The sequence below is a fragment of the Zosterops lateralis genome (assembly GCF_965231275.1).
Source record: "Zosterops lateralis genome assembly, chromosome: 1".
Taxonomy (NCBI): domain Eukaryota; kingdom Metazoa; phylum Chordata; class Aves; order Passeriformes; family Zosteropidae; genus Zosterops; species Zosterops lateralis.
The window spans coordinates 150,543,460-150,566,519 of record NC_139762.1 but is presented as its reverse complement, the minus strand read 5'-3'; the positions used below and the strand labels follow the sequence as shown (position 1 = coordinate 150,566,519).

The window sequence follows — 23,060 nt, the reverse complement described above, 5'->3', positions numbered from 1 at the left end:
ATGGATAATATTGGAACGAAATTATCAATACCTGGATTTTGGGAAGTGTGGGAGGGTCTTGTTATGGATTCATGGCTACTGGAAAAGTGTGGAGCCAAAAAATATGGATCAAAAGTGGGTTTGATCCTAGAGGAGAGGCTTTAAGTCCTTTTTGAATCCCACAAAATTCTGCTTGGACTCCAAGTTTGAATTCCCAAGTCTTCACTGAACCCCACCAAGTCCATCCCCTGCTTCCAGATGGGTTTTTTCCCCATGTTTTTCCAAGTGTAGTGTCTCTTGGAGTGGGTTAGTGGTGTAACTTTCTCCATCTTTTTGGAACAAGAGCTCTGCAGGCTTAGATTCAGATGGAAATGTGGCAAAAAGGGGTTTTTTGGGGATTTTTTCTCTTCCCATATTGGCTCATTGGCTCTGACCATCCCAGGTGGTTGAAGAGTGGGCGTGGCACTCGGAAGGGGTGGGATGAAGACGGGAGATGTTTGGGATCTGCTCAGATGTTTTAAGGGAAAATTTGGTCCTTGAAGGGTTGGACATGAACCTGGAGACCACGGCCATGGGTGGCTTGGTCATCATCTGGCCAACAACTCGAAATAATGAATTACTCCAAGCTCACTCAGGTCCCAGGAGCAGATCCAGATGGATCCCATCCTGATGGGATTTATCTCCATTAATCCTAGAGGAGATAAATCCCCATCCCATAACTTCATTCCTGTTTTCCAGTTCATCGCCTTCTGGAGCGTTCGAGAAGGAATACGACATTTATCGGGATTACAGCACGGAAGGACAACTTCTGCACTACAGGTAGCTGGGAATTTCCCTCCGGGATTGGGGTTGGGATGGGTGGGGCAGAGAACATCACTTGATATTTTATTCCTGCTCTTCCAAGCCTTGTTCTCATCTCTCTCCTTCATGTTGTCTTCGGGTCCTTGTGGAACTCCCAAGTCCTCACTGAACCCCAAAAGTCCTTCTTGAACCCTGCGGAGTCCATCTTGGATCCTAGATCCTCATCAAACACCCAAAGTTCTCACTGAACCTCACCAAGTCCTTGCTGAGCCCCAAAAATCCTCACTCAACCCTCAAAATCCTCACTGAACCCCAAAATTCCTTCTTGAACCCCAAATCCTCACTCAACCCCCAAAATCCTCACTGAACCCCAAAATTCCTTCTTGAACCCCACATCCTCATTGAATCCCCAAACATTCTCATTGAACACCAAAATTCTTTCTTGAACCCCAAATCCTCACTGAACACCAAACATCCTCATTGAACCCCAAAAACCCTTCTTGAACCCCCCCCAATTTCCTTGTTAGACCCTGCAAGTCCTTCTTGAATCCCCCAAGTCCTCATTGAACCCCAAAAGTCCCCATTGGACCTCACCAGGTCCTTGTCAAACCCCCAAAAATCCAAGACGAGAATAAGATCAAATCTTGGGGATTTATGGAGTCACTCCCTGCCCAATTGCTCCAGGTTTTGATAAACTCCAAATTCCTGGATTTTTTTTTTTTTTGGAGTTGGGGATGAGTGGAGGCACCACCAGCTCTTCCTTTGTTCTCCATGTTGGAAACGAAGACCAGGATGCTCCTCATTCTCTTTCCCACACACTCCTGGGTTTTTTTCTGGAATTGAGGATAAGTGGAGGCATCTCCAGCCCTTCCTTTGTTTTCCATTTTGGAAATGAAGACTGGGAAGAGCAGGATGCTTCTCATCCTCTTTCCCACTACATTTTTCTGCCTTTCCAAGCCAGCACCCAGCGTGCCACTTTCTCCATCCTGATCCAAGACATGGAAAACACCTTTCCAGGAGGGAAAACTGAGGTTTTTTTCAGCTGACAAGGATAAAAACCCGATCCCATTGCCAAGAGATGCGGTCGGGTTTTTATCCTCACCAGCTGAATGCTCTCCATGAATCCATGGACAACTCGATCTCCCCCGCGAGCTGGGTGGGTGGAATTCCCATGAAGAGCGGGAAGGAGCGGGATTTGGGAAGCGTTGAAGCTGCCTGGTTGGGAAACAGGCATTTGTGGGTGACAGGGACAACATGGATTTGGGCTGGTGGCAGTTAAAAACTTCGGTGTCGTGACAGTGTCCATGAGCTGTCGGCCTCAGGAGACGCCTCCATCTTCCCAATGCCATAAAAACCCACAGAGCAGCCCTGGCCGCCCTTCCCCCAGCCAGCTGCCAGCCAAAGAGCTAATTAGCAGCTTTGCTTAATTAGCTGTGAGTGGACGTCCTTCTGGAAGAACAAGCTCCGTGGGGTGGGATGTTGGTTTAACCCCATGAGTGCCATGAGCTGGAATCAGAGCTGGTGATGAATTCCTGTTCATGGGATTAATTATGAGGGGAAAAAAATAAATCGCGGAATCATGGGATGGGTTGGGTGGGACCTCAAAGATCATCCAGTCCCACCCAAACCATTCCAAGGGCAGGGACAGCTTCCATTATCCCGGGTTGCTCCAAGCCTTGTCCAACCTGGCCTTGGACAATTCCAAGGATGGGAAGGTTGGTGCTCCAGGACCTTTGGAAAAGCTGCAAAGGGATTGGGGGATCTCTGGTTGTCCCATGGGTTCGTGCTGACATGGAGATGACAAATTTGGAGCAGGATGGAACCCAACCAGAGCTTCAAAGGTCCATCATGGAGTGGGAAGAGCCCTCAAACTCTTCCACTGGAGCTGCCACAGATCCATCCGCTTCCAAACCCTGTTTGTGAAACCTCCAGGATCAGCTGGAAAATGAATTCTGCAAGCCAACAGCCTTCCCAGGTCTTTCCAACCCTCTTCTCTTCGGATCTGGCATTAATTCCAAAGTTCTTCCTCTGGAAAATGGCAGAGGGACACAGGGTTTAGTCCCACAACTCATCCCATGGTTCTCTGGTGGATGGGAAAGCATGATGAGACCCGGGTCACGGTTCCTGCCTTACTCCATCTCCTCTGAATGGGAAAGCAGAAGCTGGAGAATACAGTGGCTTTCTCCCAGGTGTTGCTGGCTCCAGCCAGCCCTGGCACCGCTGCAACACAGGGGTCTTTGAGCCAGTGAAGCAGAGTCACTACTAAGGCGCAGATGGATTGAGAGACGGGACCCTCCTTTGAGGCAGCAACTGAGGTTTATTCCACCTCAGGGGCGAGGCTCCAAGTAACAGGGAGACAGACGGAGAGATGGAGAGAACTCGAACCCCTTCGATTTACAGTTTTTAAAGGGGGGGAAGGAACACGTGGGACAGCAGAGCATGGGGACCAATGACATAAAAGGAAGGGGAAACTCTGACTCCAACCAATCACCCAGGACTCTTCCCAGAAGTTTCCAGACACTGGGAGAGGTCTCTGGTTGAATGGCAAGGCCAGGTGCCATGTAAACAACAAGATTGACAGGTAACTGCTTTATGATCCGAAGAATGGGGAGAATAAGGGGTAACAGGTCATGAACGATGCAACATTAACACGTAACACATCAGCAAAGGATAACCATCAGCACTCATCAACCCACTGCCACAGGAGAACTCCCAGATGTTGGGACAAAGTGTGGGATCGAGGTGGCTTGTGGAGAGAAGCTGGATCTTGACTGAGAAATCCCATGGGATTCAGAGGGGGATCTTCAAGGTGCAGCTCTGGGGTTCAGCACCCACCCCAGGAGCTTCAACAACATGCTCAGGAGCAGGGAAGGATTTTTCTGCTTCCTTGGAGCTCCCGGCCAACAATTCCTATGGGAGATGTTTCCAGGATAATGAAGATTAAGTGGGTGTCATTAAGAGGATGATGTCGTCATGCTCCATCTGCCTGGAAGGCTTTTGTTGGGAAGCTCTGGAATCCCAAATCCATCCCATCATTCCCAATCCCTGCCCTTAACCCTTTCCCTCTTCATTCCCTCCTTTGTGATCCCTGGAGCTGCTTCATGTCCTTGTTCTGTTGAGGGAGTAGAACTCTTTGTTAATCCAAAATCAATCTTCCCACTGGGAAATCCACTGGTTTGTGGGAGAAATCCCAAATTTCTGTCTTCATCCTGTGGTTGTGTCGGCCAATCAATGGATGGAAGGTCCAAGGCTGCTCAAGCTTCATTTTAGACCAAAAAATCTTCAACATTAAAGATCTTCTTTCTCCCTTTCTCCTCTCAGCAGCAGGGATGGCAACCAAAGTTCTCCAAAGTTGTGGCGAATCCCTCATTCCAGGCTCTGGAGCTGGAGAAGGTGCCCTGTTGTGTTCCAGCTCTTTGGGATGTCCAGTCCATGAGCAGGGAAAATCCTGGTTTTTCCATGGGTGTTTTAGGAGAGCAGAATGGCAGCTGCTTCACCTGCATGGGATCCTTGGCTTGTTCTTCCTCAATTTCTCCTGGACCTCCACATCCAGGAATGTTTGAAGAGGTCTCCAATCTTCTTGTGGTCAACAGTAATCACTTCATAGCAGAGAATCGGGGAAATTAGGAGAGAATTGGGATTGGCTCCCAAAAATCCTGTTGGGGCTCCACGAAACCCCGCGTGGAGGTACCTGAGGTGGTTTTGGAAGTGAGTTGGTATCTGCTGGGGTTTAGGAGGTGGTCGTGGTGGTGGGGCCACCTCTGTTTTGGGAGACAGCTGTCATTTGCCGAAATTTTGTAATTTTCCAGTTGTTTTCACCTCTTGGCTCTCATGGGGGTTGCTGAATTTGTCTCCAGCATGGAAATCTTCAGTGTCCAAATCCCGCCCTGGCCATGTTCAGCCCTTCTCCATCTGGATTTGTTGTCCTAGTGCCACGTGGATTCAGGGAATGGCTGTCATTTGGCAGAGTTGTATAAATCCAGGCCCAAAATTCAGGAAGAGACTTGCAGGAGCTTTGGAGAAACTCGGGAAGGAGGTGAGGAACCACCACACTGGATTTTGAGCGCAGTTCCGACCACAAGTTGATAAATGTAACCATTCCTGATTTTAGTGGTCAATCCATTCCCTGGTTCCCTTGGAAGCGAGGAAGAGGAGCAGAGTTGACACCAGTGATTCCCTGGGGAGCCATGACATGAAAATACCAACTTTTGGGAAAAAAAAGGATGAGGGCTGATGGTTTTTCTTGGGAGTATCACGGAGGTGGGACCTCCTGGGCTGGGCCTTCTGCCCAAGCCCCATCCAACCTGGCCTCAGACACTTCTGGGATGGAGCAGCCACAGTTTTTCTGGGAATTCCTTTCCAGCCCCTCACAAGGAAGAATTCCTTCCCAAAACCCCACCTAACCCTGCCCTCTGGAAATGGGAAGCCATTCCCTGTGTCCCGTCAGGGATGAACGATTCAGGCTGGAGATACCAAGAGGAGGAAAGGCTTTGGTGCAGGGAATGTGAAATTTTAGCTTGGAATAGGCAAGAGCTAAAAAAAAAAAAAATCACCATTTTTGGAACTCTTTGTGGCGCTGCCAGAGCCAGCAGGAGCAGATTCCCTATTGATCAGCTATTTCGGGAAATGTCACTTCTGGTCTCTTTTGTACTTTCCAGCTGATTCCTCATAACAATAAAGGCTTCTCTGTGCTCCTCTCCCAGTGTTCCCTCCTCCCTCTCCAATCTGGAAAGATTTCCTCTTGTTTTTGGCGACATTTGGATTTCGAGAACGAGGTTATTTTTGGGAGATCGCTTTAAATCGGGAATTTGGCATCCGTGTCATCCATGCCTGGCTCCGTGTTGGTCTTGTGCTTCCTCCTGATGGGTTCCTGATGGGATTGATCCTGGAGGAGCTCACTGGAGACCCCTCCCCAGCCATCATGGATGTCCCAAACCAAGAGTTTTGTGACCTGGGGAAGGTCTACCCCAAGTTGACCTTCAGGAAGGTAAACTTGACCTTCAGCCAAGTGACTTATCGGGAGCAGTCATCCCAGTTCCTTTTGGTGTTTCCTTATCATCTCCATCCCATAAAATCCTTCGGTTGTGGATTTACGGCCTCCAATGTCCCGACCTGACTGTCCCACCACGCAATGTTGGAACAGCTGCCAGAAAACAGCAAAAATTCATCCTCCTGCTTCTCCTGAGGAAAAGTGGGAATGGGATGGTGAGGCATGGGATGGGATGGGATGGGATGGGTCATTATCTCTCTCTGGTCTTGATGAACTTCCATGGATGTTAATCAGCGCCAATGCCACCGGAGCAGCAGAACGTCGGAGATGAGAGATTTGGTGTTGAGGACTCAGAGCTAAAAGTGATCCCATAGCGCCATCCGAGGACAGGGATTGGACCATCCCTGAGAGTTTAGGAAAAATAATAGGAAAAATTTGGGGGGCTTTTTTTTTTAATGGTATTTTGATGGGTATAATCCTTTGGGAATATTTTAGTTGGAGAATGGATTTGTTCCTCTCCTTCAGGAGGTCATGGACATCCATCAAACCAAGATTTGATGTCAGCAGACTTTGGGCTTCAACATTCCCATCGCTCCACAATTCCCCCAGAAAGACCAAACTGGATTTTCCCTTTCCTGGATATCCCACAGATTGTGTTGAATCCATCAAATCATCCTCAGAAAACTCGATCCTGGCGCTCACCTTCTTCCCAAATATCCATTTTATTGCCCAAATCACACAAATTTCACCTCACTTTTTCTGTTTTTTCTGGGAAACAGCTTCAACCAATCAAAAGGCTTCCTTAAAAAAATGAATTCCAAAGAGGAAGTGACACTTCCAGGCCGAAGAGGGATTGGAAGTGTGGAAATAGGGTTGGAGAGGCCATGGTGGGGTTGTGAGAACCCCCAGTCTCACAAAAACCGAGAAATGAGGGCTTGAGCAGGAATTTAAATTTTTTAAATTTTAAAATTTAGAATTTAAAATTCCAGTCCAAGCCCTGGGATATTTATATGTACAGATTTCCATAGAATTCCATGTAAATTTTTGGGAACTACTTGCAGGTGAAGAGCAGCAAAACCTTAAGGATGGAGGATTTTAGGATTTTTATCCTATCGCTTAATTTGATTACAAATCAGCATAAAACACGAGTTTTTTGCATGATTATAGAGGCTGGATTCCTGTCCTGAGGACATTTTCCCAGCTGGAAATTTCTCAGATGGATCACAGGAGGCTTCAAATGGAAGCCTGGATGTCTCCAAGCTCTGCTGCTCACCTTACCCTGCTTTTTTTTTCCACGGAGATTTTCGTGCTGCCAGAGCAGCACCGGGCACCATGCCAGGCACTGGGAGGGTTTTTTTCCACCGCCGGCTCATCCCTGACCCCGGAATTCCCAGCGGGATGCACTCGGAGCAGGCAGTGCCCAGCTGGGAGGGAAGAGGGGAGGCCGGGCTGCTTCCGTCATTCCCATCCCAGTCTAGCCCTGGAAAAAAGGGAATTTGAAGCTCAGGTGGAAGGCGGAGGGAGAAGATGCTCCCAAATCCCACGGCCGGGGGAGGAAGGTGAGGAATTTGGGGATTTGGGATGGCACAAGGAGCTGGGATGGTGGGGGGATGTCCAGGGATCTTTTGCTTTTCTCAAGAGAATCCCAATGCGTTCCACCAGAAAATAGTATTTGAATTATTCAGATCAGGGTTTTTTTCCCCTTTTCCCAGGGAGGGGGAAAATCCACTTAATCCTGGCTCTAAATTTTAATCAGGGTTTCTTCCCATTTTCCCAGGGAGGGGAGAAATCTGCTTAATCCTGGCTCTAAATTTTAATCAGGGTTTTTTCCCCTTTTCCTAAGGAAGGAGAAAATCCACTTAATCCCAGCTCTAAATTTTAATCTTCACCTGCAAAGTCTAAACAACACCGGGGGCAGGGGAAGAAATCTTGGAAAAATGCGTGGTTTGGGTCAGTTTTGGAAATATTCCTGTTTTTAAACCTGGCGTTGCCTCCTCATTCCATGGAAAACCAAATAATTTTGTTCTGAAATAATAAAACATTATTTTTAAATAATTCCACTTAAACCCGGCTGTGATTTATTCCCTCAGTCCCACCTCGATGGAGTGGAGCTGCCCCTCGGCTCCATTAAAAAGCCTCAGGAATGCAAAAATCTGTGATTTTTGGTTGTTTTGGTGGGATTTTAAAGAATTTTGAGCTGCGGATGGTTGGAATTCATGAATAACGATATGTAAATGAGGGAGGGGGGTTACCTGCAGGTGTGGCTGCATCTCTCCAGAAAAAAAGCAACGGGAAGCAAAGGAATTCCTGGATGAGGGATCCAGGTTTCTCCTCTCCCCTCCATCATTGACTTCCCAAAGTTTGGAAGAAAATCAAGGAGGAGACGCTGGAGCAAGGAAGGAGATTTAGGAGAAAATAGAAAAATCCCGCCTTAAAAAAAAAATGGGAATTATGTGGGAATCATGCAAATTTCCAAAGAAATCGATTTGTTGGATAGGAGACTCTGAGGGATTTGGGAATCGGTTTTGTCATGGAAATGTACAGAGCAGGAAGAATCTTCCCTACACAGAGAAAACAGCAGGGAGAGCCCAGTGCCAAGCCAGGAATAACAGGAATACTTGGAATTTCTGCCAGGAATAACAGGAATACTTGGAATTTCTGCTGGATGCCCCGTGCCAGCATCCCTTGAATTTCTCGGAGCAGGCAGTGATTTAAGCACAAAACTTGCCTTTTGGGGATTCCTTTTGTCAGCAGAAAAATTCTATTTATTCTGTGGCTTTTTTTTTTTTTTTAGCCATAAATCCAGGGAGCTTTCAGGAATATTGCTTCCCCATTATTTAGTATTTGGGATTGAAAGCTCAACCCCGACTGGTTGATTTTTATTTGTTGGAGATTTTTATTCAGATCCGCTGCTGCCAGATGCCGCGGGCTGGAATATTAATGCCAGCTGCAAAGCTGGGAATTAAGCATCGGTTTCACCTGGTTTGGGGGAAAACACCTGGATTTAGGACAGATTTGGCTTCAGGCGGGGGAGGGGAAAATGTGGAAACGTGGATTTCTGCAGGGAGATTCCAGATCATCCCATTCCAACCCCTTTCAATGTGCAGGGACACCTTCTCCTATTCCAGGTTGATCCAAACGCTGTCCAGCCTGGGCTTGGACACTTCCAGGGATGAGGCAACCACAGATTCCCTGGGAATTCCACTGAGAATCCTCTGTGGCTCTTCCATTTTCTTTCCTCACTCTTTCCTCAATTTTTTGGAATCTGTGTATTAAAATAAGGTTATCCACAAGGACTGAGGACTTCCAGCTCTTCCAGAAGAAATGTGGAGGGATCTGAGATTTTTGTGCGTAGTTTGAGCAGGAAAAGCAGATTTTTTTTCAGGAGCAGAGCAAGGTTGGAAGAGGCTTGGAACAACCTGGGATAGTGGAAGGTGTCCCAGCCCATGGGAGGAGATGGAATTGGATGAGCGTTAAGGTCTCTTCTAACCCATTCCATGAATCCGTGATGTTGTGGTCGTGGATGGAATTTTGAGGGTCTGGAAGGGCTCCATAAAGTGTTGAAATCCATCAAACCAAGGTGGAGGAACCCAAACTCATCCAGGTTTTTGACAGCAGGAAGTTGGCAGAAGGCTCAACTCCCCAGGAGCTCCAAAGGCACTTCCCAGGGTGGAAAAGGAAGGAATAAATCATTCCCAAATCCCTTGGAGCAAAAGGACAAAGTTGTGGACAAACAAGGAGAGGCTGTGGAGCCTCCTGCAGGGAATTGTTTGTGGCTTTTTTTGGGAATTTTTCCCTCAAAACTCAGCAATTGAACTCACTCCACCTTTTCCTGAGAGATGGAAGGGACAAATGGCTGGGAATAAATGAGAACTGGAGAGAGATGAACTGGGAGAGCAGACGGTGCCTCCAGCATCTTCTGTTCCAGCGTGGGATTGGTGACAGGATGTGCTTCCCTGTACCTTGGGAACAGCAAATTCCAGCTCAGATCCCTCCTGTGAGCCGGGCAGCTCCATCAAATCCAACTTTGCTCCTCCTCCTGAGTGCCCCAAGTGTTTGGAACAGGGAGAGAGGAAATGAAAACCAACTGTGCCAGGGAAGAATTCCTCATGGGAGAATTTCTTCCCAGTATCCAATCCCATAGGCAGGGACATTTTCCACAATCCTGGGTTGCTCCAAACCCTGTCCAACCTGACCTTGGACATTTCCAGGGATGGGGCAGCCACAGATTCTCTGGGAATTCCATTCCAGGGCCTCACCACCCTCACAGGGAAGAATTCCTTCCTGTTATCCCATCCAACCCTGCCCTCTAGAAGTTGGAAGCCATTCCCTGTGCCCTGTCCCTCCATCCCTTGTCCAATATCCAATCCCACCCAATCTCCATATTTTGGGTGCTGGGGAATATCCATCCTCCAGGCTCTGCGGTGGTTTGGGAGGTTTGGGACCAGCGATCCCAAATCCCGGTGGAATTCTGACCCTCATCCCATAACGTTTCTCCCCGCAGGACCTCATCCCTCCGATGGAATGCCGGCACCAAGGAGCGGATGTTGATCAAGGTGACGGATCGGGAGCCCAGCTTCCTCCTCCACCAAGGCAACGGCTACACCCCGGAAAACCAACCGGGCTCCCGCTCCCGCCGGCCCTCGGGCGGCCAACAGTCACCCAACCTCCAAACCTTCTCCTCGGACGCTGACAACTCCGTCTTCTTCCCAGAGAGGAAGCAGTCTCCTTTCCTGAAGAGGGCCGAGCACGTGGGCAGCTGCTCGCCGCTGCTGGGCCGGGGAGATTCCTTCTGCTCACCGCTCCAAGCCCAGCACCGCAAACATTCCAGCGAATCCCAGCCCTCGTCGCCCCGCTACGCCTACGAGCCCCCGCTCTACGAGGAGCCCCCCATGGAATACCAGGCTCCCATTTATGATGAGCCACCTGTGGACATGCAGTACGAAGCCAGCGGCAGCTACAAGGCCGGCTCACCGCAGAAATCGCCCATCAGGAAGCCTCACCCTTTCCTCCAGTCGCCCAAGCAAGGCTCCAACTCGCCCTACCAGCAGTTGGTTCTCACCAAGCAGAAGTGTCCTGACCGCTTCATGAGCCTGGAATACAGCCCTGCCGGCAAGGAATACGTCCGGCAGTTGGTCTACGTAGAGCAGTCGGGCTCCAGCCCCAAGATGAAGACGGGCTTGAGGCACAAATATTCCCCCAACCCCATCGGCGGCTCCTACTCGCTGCAGCACAGCCCCTGCCTGGTGCGGGACCAACGCCTGGAGATCAAATCGGGCGACTACAGCAGCATGGAGGGACCTGACTTCTGCCCTGGCCCCACAGGCACCCAGGTGGCCCAGGGCGAGGACTCCATGTCGTGGTCCAGCCAGCAGGACACCTTGTCCTCCACTGGTTACTCACCCTCCACCAGGAAGAGGAAAAGCCGTAAGCCTTCGGTGAACCACGATGCCAACGCCTCATCCACAGACGGCTCGGGGGAGCGGGAGGCCTTGGGCGAGCTGGGTGAGGAACGAGCGGCGCCGGTGCCCAACAGGTCTCCAATGAACCGGACGGAGAGCAAGGCGGCTGAGGCGGAGGCAGCGCGGGGCTTCCCAGAGCCGTTCCTGGCGCAGGCACGCCTGGCGTGGGAAGCTCAGCAGGCTCACTACCACATGAAGCAAAGGAGCAGCTGGGATTCCCAAAAGGACGGTTCGGGCTATGAGAGTGACGGAGCCCTGCCGCTGCCCATGCCGGGCCCGGTGGTGCGAGCCTTCAGTGAGGACGAGGCGTTGGCGCAGCAGGAGAACAAGCACTGGAAGAGGAACACCTTCGAGAAGCTGGGCTTCCCCCAGATCCTGCTGGAGAAGAGTGTCTCTGTCCAGACCAACCTGGCCTCCCCTGAGCCCTACCTGCATCCATCTCAGGTAACGCCCTTGGGAGTGGTCTTGATTCTGGGGGGGTCTTCAATCCCATGGCCAATCCTGGTTGAAGCTCCTTCTCCACCAGTGTAGACCCAGTGGGATGGTCCCTGGGGTGATCCCACAGCAGGCTTGGGCACGGGCGGCTCTGTGCCGTGGTGGCCTCAGCTCCATGCCATGGCTTCTCCTGCCCTGGTCAGGGGCAGATCCTGGATCCTCCCAGCTCCTAGGAGATCCCTGAGTACCTATCCCTGGCTGATCCCTCAGGGAAGTTGATCCTTGCCAAGGTGGTCCCTCAAAGATGTTGGTCCTTGCAAAGGTGGTCCCTCAAAGATGTTGATCCTTAGCAAGGTGGTCCCTCCAAACCTTGGGATGAAAGAGCCACCAGTTTTCCAGGATTTGCTTCCCAGGGTTGTGGGCTGCTTGTTCCCTACCCAGAAATCCCCCCAGCCCCAAACTCCCGTTCCAGAGGAGACCCTGAGGCTCTGACTTGGAATTGCTGGAGCTGGTGCATCCCATGTGCCCAGATTCCAGCCCATCAGATGTTTTCTTGGTTTTTGGATATGCTCCATCAGCTTCTGGATGTCCTCCATCAGTCCCTTCCCCTCCAGGGAAAGGTTGGGATAAGGCAGGGAAAGGCTGCCAGGGCTTCCAAAAAACAGGTGATGATGCCACGTTTGGGGATAAATCCCACCTGGAAAACTGCCTGGAAGATGGAATTTGGTGTCAGCAGGAAAGAGACCCTGGACATGGACATGGGGAACATCTGGAAAATTCCTTTTTTGTCCACGGAAATGTGTAATGAAATTGGTGGAGCATTGCATCCAAAGGCAGCAGAAAATTCCTGAAGCACAATTGTCCCCAAGGACTCAATGCTACATGAGGAGGTCCAAACCCAAGACTGGAGAGCTCTGGATCCACTTTGGATCTTCATGCCAGGATAAAAAACTGCCACCATGAGGGATCCTATGCCTTCTTTATGAAGCTTGGGATGTGGTAGGAATCTTCTCCACTCCTCAGAGGTTTCTGTCCTGGTGGCCCCATCTGTTGTCCTGGACCTCAGGGACACCAAGGTGGTGCGACACTGGAGCCGGTTTCTCAGAGAAGCTGTGGCTGCCTCATCCCTGGAAGTGTTTGGATCAACCTGGGACCATGGAAGGTGTCCCTGGCCATTGGAACGGTACGATCTTGAAGGTCTTTTCCAACCCAAACCCTTCCATGGTCATGGCTGTGATTGTCACCAGTGCAGTGTCCCCACACCGAGGCACATCCAAGCCCCACCCACATGGCTCCAGGACCTTCTCCCTTGAGGATTCCCTAATTCCTGAGGTGACACCATGGTCACCCCATGGCACAGGCAGGAGGTCACGGCCATTTGCAGTGGATGCCTAATGGTTTATCCCCTTCTCATAGGCCAGAGCATCCTCCAAGTTCATTTAGGTGCTAATTAGAGCATTAATTAATTTCCTATTGGCTCTGGTAGCAGAGGATCCACCACATTTCACTTCTGGTGTCACTCCCTGGCCTGGCCATGCTCTCCTTGGCTGGAGAAGATGGATGTCCCCAGCCTTTCCTTCTCCCTGGGTGTTCTTGGTGCACAACATGGCTCTGGTCCAGCCCATGGACCAGTTTTTGGAAGAGCCACATCCCCAACAGCTGCCAAGTGAGAGACCTCTGAGCATCTCCTGCATCTCCTTCCACCAAGAAACCCCAATGGGCCTTCAGCTGACCAGAGGACACAGAAGGACCTTTGGGGTGCAGTGGCCTCCACAGGGACAGCAGGGCTCGGTCTCTTGTAGAACCTTCAGCTCTGGTGTCCCCATTCCATGTTCCTGCCATCGTCACCGCAATCAAGATGGGAGTGGAGCAATGTCGATGGCAAGATCTCGACATTGGAACAGGACAAGTTGTTGAAGATACAAGAAACTTGACTTCTTTGAAGAAGTAGCTCAGTCACATGCCAGCAGCTCTGCTGACTCTTTGGGTGGCTTCCTTGTCCCCTCCTAGATTTTCCACCTCCTGGGTCTTCCCACCTTCTGCTTTCCTTCTGTTCCTCATCTAATGCCCAACCCCGAGTCCATGACAGCACTGGAGTCACCATGCCCATGGACTCTTCTCAGGGCCACCAACATGGCTCCTCTACACTAGGTGGGGACAGCGGTGTCACCTCTGGATGGTGTGGCATGTCCTTCTCTGCCATGGGTCACATCCCCAGGGCCCCCAGATGGTGCTGGCCTGCATGTTGCATAAGAGATGATGATGATGGAGATGATGAAGCCACCTTGGCTGGCTGCAGCAGCATGGAATTTTCCATCCAAATTGTCCCTCACTGGCCTCCTCCATGCTGGCCACCAGCTGTTGGGGTGTCCCTCCACCTCCTAGGGTGACATCCACAAGCTGTGCTGGTTCCAGTAGGAGAAGGACACTGGTCCACAGGGCTCCTCTGGGTCCTTCCCAGCTGGATGCTCTGCAGAGGTCAAGGTTAAATCCTGAGCATCTCCTGTCCCTCAGGATGTTCAGAAGGACCATCCATGTTGCTCATGGCTTGGAGGAGCCACCAGCCTCCTCCTGTGGCCACTGGAGAACCACTCTGGAAGGTGATTTTGGGTAGGGGGAGGTGTTACAGGGGGGCGGTTAAAGGTGGGTGTGTCTCCAGTGTCCCCAAAGGACAGGTGAAACCCAAAGCCGCTCGCCCTTTGCTTACACACATTGCCACCAACTTCTTCTGTCCATGACTCCACTGCCCAAGAGTGAAGAGAGCTCACCCTGTCACTTGTCCCCACCAGTCCCCTCCCTCCTGATGCCAATCAATGCCATAGCCAACCTTGGCCATGATGGGATTGAGGAGAAGCTCCTTGGAGAGGATGAGGTTTATGGGAAGACCTCTGAATGCTGCAATAGTTAGTTGGTTGGTTGATTGATTCATTGATTGGTTGGTTGGTTGATTAATTGATTGATTGGTTCACTGGTTCATTGGATTGTTGGTGGTCAGTCAGTTCATTGCTTGGTTGTTTGATTGGTTTGTTGGATTGATTCATTGGTTGATTGGTTTGTCTGTTGGTTTCTCCACTGGTCAGTTGGTTGAATGGCTGATTTATTGGTTGGATGATTGGTTGGTTGATTGATTGATCTTTTTTTGGTTGGTTGGTTCATTGTTTGATTGATTGGTTCATTCATTTGCTGACTGGCCAGTTGGTTCATTGGTTGGTTGATTGAGTGATTGGTTTGGTGGATCAATTAATTGGTTTTGGTTCAACCATTCATGCATTGGTCGGTTGGTCTGTTGGTTTCTCCACTGGTCAGTTGGTTGATTGATTGATTGATTGATTGACTGATTAATGGACTGGTTGGTTGGTTGGTTCTTTGGTTTATTGGTTGGCTGGTAGTTTTTTGATCCATTGGTTTCTTGGCTGATTGATTGGTTGGTTGGTTGATTTATTCATTCATTGGTTGATTGCTTGGTTGCTCCATTTGTTGGTTGGTTGGTTGGTTGGTTGGTTGGTTGGTTTACTAGCTGGTTGTCTCATTGATCAGTTTGTTGATTGGTCAGTTTGTTGGTTGGTTCACTGGTTTATTGGTTGGTTGGTCATTTTTTTGATCTGTTGGTTGCTTGCTTGATTGATTGATTAATTGCTTTTTTGGTTGATTTGTTGGATGGTTGCTTGGTTGATTGATTGGTTGGTTGACTGGTTTACTGGTTGTTTCATTGGTTGCTTTGTTGGTTGATTGGTTTGTTTATTGATCAGTTGGTTGGTTGGTTGGCTGGTTCATTGATTGATCATTGGTTTATTGGTTGGTCAGTTTTCTGATCTGTTGCTTGATTGATTGCTTGATTGATTAATTGATTGGTTTGTTGGTTAATTCATTGGTTGATTGATTGGTTGGTTTCTTGATTAATCAGTTAATTGATTGGCTGGTTCATTGATTGATCCATTGGTTGGTTGCTTCATTGGTTTATTGGTTGGTTGGTTTTTTGATCGGTTGCTTGATCGATCAATTGATTGATTGGTTGGTTTGTTGGTTGATTCGTTGGTTGCTTGGTTGATTGGTTTCTTGATTGATCAGTTGGCTGCTTGGTTTATTGATCTGTTAGTTGGTTCATTGCTTTATTGGTTGGGCGATTTTTTGATCTGTTGCTTGATCGATTGATCAGTTGATCAATCGATCAATCGATTGATTGTTCCATTAGCACTCCCACCCTACCAGCACCACTGACCTGTCCCGCCTGTTGTCCCCCAGTCCGAGGACCTCGGTGCCTGCGCGCAGTTCGAGAGCAGCCGGCAGACACGGAACATGATGCCGAGCGCCAGCTGCGTCTTCCCCACCTTCAACCTGCGCAAGCCCTCCTCGGAGACGGACATTGAGAACTGGGCCTCCAAGCACTTCAACAAGCACACCCAAGGGCTCTTCCGACGGAAGGTCTCCATCGCCAACATGCTAGCCTGGAGCAGCGAATCCATCAAGAAACCCATGATCATGACCAACGACCGCAACGTCAAGAAGGAGGCGTGTGAGATCTTCAAGCTCATCCAGATGTACATGGGCGACCGGCGGGCCAAGACTGACCAGCTCAACGTGGCCTTGGAGATCGCCACCAAAGGTTGGAGCATGCAGGGGCTGCGTGATGAGCTCTACATCCAGCTGTGCCGCCAGACTACCGAGAACTTCCGTTACGAGAGCCTGGCCCGCGGCTGGGAGCTCATGGCCATTTGTTTGGCCTTTTTCCCACCCACTCCCAAATTCCATTCCTACCTTGAAGGATACATTTACCGGCACATGGATCCGGTGAATGACACCAAAGGTAAGTGAGGAACCATGGCCCGGTGGCTTCTTTGGCTGTCTCCAATCTCTGGAAGTGTGGAAGGCCAGGCTGGATGGGGATCAGAGTGACCTGGGATAGTGGAAGGTGTCCCTGAATGGTCTTTGTGGTCCCTTCCAATCCAAACCATTCCATGATTCCATGGCCCATCTGGCTGATTTGGTTCCTTTCCTCTTGTCTGAGTCTCCTGGTGGAAAGGTGGATGAGGAACTCACCCAAGACCCCTCCCCAAGGTGCACCCAGGGCTTTGGGGTCTTTCCCACCCTTTTCCTTCCCAGGAAATCCAACAGGAGATCCAAGAGGAAATGAGCTTTGACACTTTGTGGGATCAGCATCACCTCTGCTCCTGGAATTTCTCCCATCCCCTGAAGTAACTTCCAGGTCAACCTTCAGAGGTTCCTTCCAACCCAAACCATTCCACGATTCCATGGTTTCACCATCATTCCCACCTCCAAGTGTTCCTATCTAGTAGCTTTGGATTCAAAATCCCTTGATTCCACGGTTTCCATCATTCGCACCTCCAGATGTTTCTCCTCAAGTAGCTTTGGATTGCAAAAACTACCCCAGTGTTGGGATGGAAGCCGGAAGATTCTTATCTCCCAAGGTTTTTGGTCATGGCCAGAGAAGGAGACAGAAATTTGGGAAATTTGGGAATTTCCTGGAGATCCTCTCCAGCCTTGGGATTGGTTGTCCCAAATCCTTCACCACCTGGACATCCTCATGAGTTGATGCCACCTCCCAGTGGGTCGTGGATGAGGTGGGATTAGGAATCCAGGAGGATTCGGGATTTTGGATCCCAAATTTCTCCCGGGGGTTCCGAGGTGTCCTTCAACTCCTGGGAAACACCAGCAGGGACATTGAGGGGGACACAAGGAGATGATCCCACCCCAGGTGGCCATGGAAGGTGGAGATGACACCACGTTCCCAATGGGAATTCCCAGGAATGTCGGGATGGGTTGGTCGCACCAGAGGTGTCAAAGTCATTACCCACCAGATTCAGTGCACAGGGGGAGACTCTGCCCCCAACTCCTCCCCAGCCAATCAGAGCCCTTCCCTGGGAATTCCCGAATTCCATCCTTGTTTTGAGTTTTCCGTGTTTTTTTGGGAATTTCGTTGTCTTTGTGTTGATTAGTTTCGTTGTCAATGTTGATTTGTTTTAATTTGCATGTTCGATTCCATCTCATTTGGTTAAATTTGCGTTTTCATTGTCATTTGAATCGGGTTTTTATTTATATTTTATTTTTTTTTCTTCTTTTTATTTACAGTTTTAAATATTTATTTTCTTTATTTCATTTTTGTTGGTGTTTCATTTTTACTTATTAATTTTACTGGTTTTAATTTATATTTGAATTTATATCTTTTTTTAAATTTTAATTTTCTTAATTTGTTTTCCATTTAAATTGATTTATATTGTGTCTTTAATTTTCTTCTTTATTTTCTCTTAATTATTTGTTTTTATCTTTATTTTCATCCTTATTCTCTTTAATTATTGCTTTAATACCTATTTTACTTTGGTTTGTTTTCATTTTTATTTCTATTCAATTAAATTTTTAAACTCCTTAATTTTTTAAATCTTTGCTTATTTATTTTGATTTTTAATCTTTGCCTACTTATTTTTATTTGGGTTTATTTTAAATTAATTTAATTTATGTAATTTTATGTTTTTATTTTATTTTTGCATTTTTATTGAACTTTATTTTTTAATTTTAATTTTCATTTCAACTCTTTATTTTCATTTCCATTTCCACTTCGTTTCAATGTTTCATTTCTTCAATTTCATTTCAATGTTTTATTTTCACTTCCTCTTTCATTTCCTTTCAATTTTTATTTCAAATCTTTATTTTCATTTCAGCTTTTCTTTAATTTCCGTTTTCAGTTCAATTTTCCTTTGAATTTTTCCTTCAATTAAGTTTCTATTTCTTATTTCAATATTAATTTCATTTCAATTTTTAAATTTCAATTAAAATTTTAATTGTTAATTTTAATTTCAATTTCATTTCAATTTTTCTTTTCATTTTCTTTCAGTTTTTTTTTAAATTTCATTTTATTACGATTTTAATTTCAATTTTCATTTCAGGTTTTATTTGAATTTCATTTCAAATTTCTATTTTAATTCTAATTTAATTACAATTTATATTTTAATTTCATTTCAAGTTTCATTTAATTTCAATTTACAAAATTTAATTTTATTTTTATTTCAATTTCAAAATTTCCATTTCAATTTCCATTTCTTTTCAATTTCAATTTTAATTTTACTTTCAATTTTAGTTTTTTCCTATTCTAATTTAAACTGTAATTTCAATTTTAATTTCAATTGTGATTTCTTTTTAAATTTCAATTATAATTTAATTATTAATTTTTTTTATTTTTATTTTTATTTCATTGTTTTCATTTTGATTCCATGTTCACTTCCATGCTCATTCCTGTTGTTCTCCTGGTCCCGGTGTCGTTTCCCGTGGGAATTCCCGGGGTTTGTCGCCAGTGTCGCGGCACATCCGGCACATCCTGGCGAGGACCAATCAGAAGAAACCCAAATTGCGAAAGAAACCAAAGGCCCAGAGCGAGGAGATGCCGGGTAGGGAACCCCAAATTCCCAAAATTCCCCCAATTCCCCAGGGAGGGGACAGGAGCAGCAGGGACAGAGGGACGGCGGATTAATTAATTAATTAATTAATGGGGTAATTAGTAAGAGTGAGATAGAATTGGTTTAATTTATGTAATAGTAAAAGTATTAATAATATTAGAATTTTTTGCATTAATATTAACATTAACGTTAACCTTGACCTTAACATTAATAATAGCATTATTAATGTTATTGTTAATTAATGCTATTGTTAATATTAATATTATTATTAGGGTTAGCATTGTTAGTATTAGTATTAATATTAATGTTATATTAATAATCGTTAAAAAATCATAATATGGATATTTGTATTCATATTAACATTAATTATAAATAGTAATAATAATGAATAGTAATATTGATAAATAATATGGTAGGAGTAGTAGTAATTAATATTAATATTACTATTAGTCATAGTATTAGTATTAACAATAGTATTATATTAATAAATCATAATATGGATGTTAGTATTCATATTAATATTAATACTAAATATTAATATTAATAAATAATGTAATTTTTTACTCTATATGTAATTATGTGACTAGTTTAATATAATTAATATCATAATTATTATAATTTAGTAAATTAATATAATCAATTTAATTTAGGAAATCCCCTCAGAATCCATCCTTGGGGTTTTCCGATCTACTAATTTATATAATTATATAATTAATATAATCAATGTAACTAATATAATAATATAAGTAGTTTAATTTAAATAATCATATAATAATTTGATATCATTTATTCAATTAATTTAATTGATTTATTGAGAAAAACCCCTTAGAATCCACCTTTGGGTTTCCCGATGCCCAAAATTTTGGGGATTGAGGGAAATTCAGGATCCCCCAAATTTTGGGTGAATTTCCCAGGAATTCCCGGATGGAGCCACCAGGAGGAACCTCCAGAGGACACCATGGAAGGGCCTTGGGAGCCTCCAGGAGTTCCTCGTGGGGCTGGTCCTTCAAAAATGGAGATCTGGTCCCATCAGAGCCCACCAGAACCCATCAGAGCCCATCAGATCCCCCCTCATCTCATCAGACTCTATCCAAGTCCACCCGATCCCATCAGATCCCATCAGATCCCACCAGGCCCCACCAGATCCCATCAGACCCCATCAAATCCCATCAGACTTCATCAAACCCTATCAGGTCCCATCAGATCCCACTAGATCCACCCTGGGCACCTCTGGAGGTCATTGATCCGTCATCTCCTGGGCTTCATCCCAAACTCCAGCCTGGTCTTCTGGTTTAGGATGAGATTGTCCTCAGAGGTCCCTGCCCACCCCAACCACTCCATCATTCCATGAGTGGATTCCATTATTTGAGGCCACCACATTTTTGGATGGTCCAGAAGGTCCCACCAGGTCCCCAGGGCATCTTCTGGGATGGTCCATAAGGTTCTATCAGGTCCTCAGGGTTTTTGGGATGGTCGAGAAGGTTCCATCAGGTCCCCAAGGCTCTGGGAATGATCCAGAAGGTTCCACCAGGTCACTGGAGCTTCTCCTGGAATGATCCAGAAGGTCCTACCAGGTCCCCAAGGCTCTGGGAATGATCCAGAAGGTTCCACCACGTCCCCAGAGCTCTGAGAGTGATCCAGAAGGTGCCACCAGGTCCCCAAGGTTCTGGAATGATCCAGAAGGTGCCACTAGGTCCTCAGGGTTGTTGGGATGGTCCAGCAGGTCCCATCCCAGAGCATCATCTGGCACGATCCAGAAGGTCTCACCGGGTCCCCAGAGCTCTGGGAATGATCCAGAAGGTCCCACCAGATCCCCAAGGTTCTGGGAATGATCCAGGTGCCACCGGGTCCCCAGGGTTGTTGGGATGGTCCAGAAGGTCCCACCAGGTTCCCAGAGCTCTGAGAGTGATCCAGAAGGTCCCACCAGGTCTCCAGGGTTCTGGGAATGATCCAGAAGGTCCCACCAGGTCCCCAGGGCATCTTCTGAAATGGTCTGGAAGGTCCAATCAAGTCCTCAGGGTTATTGGGGTAGGTGTCATCTCCTCATTGGAGGCCATCAGGAAGAGGAGATGGGATGAAAATGGAAGTGGTGGGATCTGGAGAAGATGGATGGGATGGGAATGGTGACCATGGCAGTGGTGGCCCCCAAAAGCCACCTAAGATGAGGCAGACATGGAGCTCCAAAGCTCCACCTTTGGTGGTTCCTCCAAGGTTCTTGTGAGGTTTGAGGGGGACCTTGGCCTCCTCAAACTCCCTGAGAGAGGGATGGAGATGGAGCAGCACCATGGGGAGGGGACAGATCCTCTTGCAGGTCCTGGAGGTGACATCCCACCACCCAGTGTGTCTTCTCTTGCAGGGGTGGCCATCAGCACTTACGCCAAGTACTGTTACAACAAACTCCAGAAGGCGGCACTGACCGGGGCCAAGAAGGTACCTGGAAATGGGGTGGGCTTGAGAAGGGGTGGACAAGGAGGTCACCTCCCACCGGGGTCATCCAGGAGCTTCTGGGGTTGGGGAAGGGGCTGGAGGAAGGAGGGAGGTGGTGCTGGGTGGTGATTGTGGTGAGGAGAACTTCTGAGGATCTTCTGGAGAGCATCTGGGGATCTTCTAAGAACCTTCTGGAGGACTTCTGGGAACTTTCTGGAATGTTTCTGGAAAGCTTGACCTTCTGGGCACGTCCTAAAACCTGTCTGGAGATCTTCTGGAGACCTTCTGGAGATCTTCTGGAGACCTTCTGGAGAACTTCTGAAGACTTCTGGAGACCTTCTGGGACGTTCTGGAAATTTTCTGGAGAATTTCTGAGAACCTTGTGAAGACCTTTAGGGGACATTCTGGGAACCTTCTGGAAACTATTTAAGGACTTCCTGTGGGCCTTCAGAAGACATTCCAGAGACCATCTGGGGATCTTCAAGAGACCTTCTGGAAACTTTCTGGAGACCTTCTGAAAACCTTGCAGGGAGGACCTTCTGGGACCTTCTGAGGAACTTCTGGAGAATTTTTGGGAGTTCTCTGGAGACATTCTGAAGAATTTCTGGAGACCTTCTGGAGATCTTTTGAGGACCTTCTGTCGATCTTCTGAAGACATTCTAGAGACTGACTGAGGATTTTGGAGATTTTTTTGGAAACTTTCTGGAGGGCTTCTGGGAACTCTCTGAAGATCTTGTAGGGATCTTTTGGGAACCTTTTAAAGGATCTTCTGGAGAACTTCTCCAAGTCTTCTGGAGACCTTCTGAAGACTTTCTGGAAACCTGGAGACCTTTTGGGGATCTTGTGGGGACTTTCTGAAGACACACCAGAGACCATCTGATGATCTTCAGAAGACCACCTGCAAACTCTCTGGAGAGTTCCTGGGAACTTTCTAAGGAACTTCTGGAGGCCTCCTGGAAAAACTCTAGAGACCTTCTGAAAACATTGTAGGGAGAAACCTTCTTGGGAACTTTCTAAGGAACTTCCGGAGACCTTCGGGAAGCCCAGCACCAATGTTCAGTTTTCCAGAAGCATCCCAGAGGTCCTCCTCCTGGCAAAATCCATCAGTGGAGATCCTCCAGTGTGGCCATGGTCCCACCAAGCTCCATAGAGTTGGAATCAAGATGATGGGTGAATGAAGCGATGGATGGATGAAGGGATGGATGGATGGATGGATGGATGGATGGATGGACGGATAGAGGGATGGAGGGATGAATGATGGATGGATGATGGAGGGAGGGAGGGAGGGATGGATGGATGGATGGATGATGGAGGGATGGATGGATGGATGGATGGATGGATGGATGGACGGACGGACGGATGGATGGATGGATGGATGGATGGACGGATGGATGATGGATGGATAGAGGGATGGAGGGATGAATGATGGATGGATGATGGAGGGAGGGAGGGAGGGAGGGAGGGATGGATGGATGGATGGATGGATGGATGATGGAGGGATGGATGGATGGATGGATGGATGGATGGATGGATGGATGGGGATGATGGATTGATGATGGA

At 47.5% G+C, this 23,060-nt stretch overlaps 1 protein-coding gene across 4 annotated transcripts in view; it reads left to right on the top strand.

Annotated features, from left to right (window-relative positions):
- Positions 1–23,060, top strand: part of ARHGAP39 (Rho GTPase activating protein 39) — a 101,173-nt gene that overhangs the window by 73,579 nt on the left and 4,534 nt on the right. For all 4 annotated transcript variants that reach the window (XR_014590773.1, XR_014590774.1, XM_083868362.1 and 1 more), the window contains exons 3-7: positions 718–798; positions 10,275–11,676; positions 15,910–16,471; positions 18,972–19,064; positions 21,430–21,503. Coding sequence is in view for 2 of the 4 variants with exons in the window: in XM_083868362.1 (XP_083724488.1) it covers positions 718–798; positions 10,275–11,676; positions 15,910–16,471; positions 18,972–19,064; positions 21,430–21,503 (2,212 nt within the window). In the remaining 2 variants the exon portion in view is untranslated. The remainder of the gene's footprint in view (positions 1–717; positions 799–10,274; positions 11,677–15,909; positions 16,472–18,971; positions 19,065–21,429; positions 21,504–23,060) is intronic.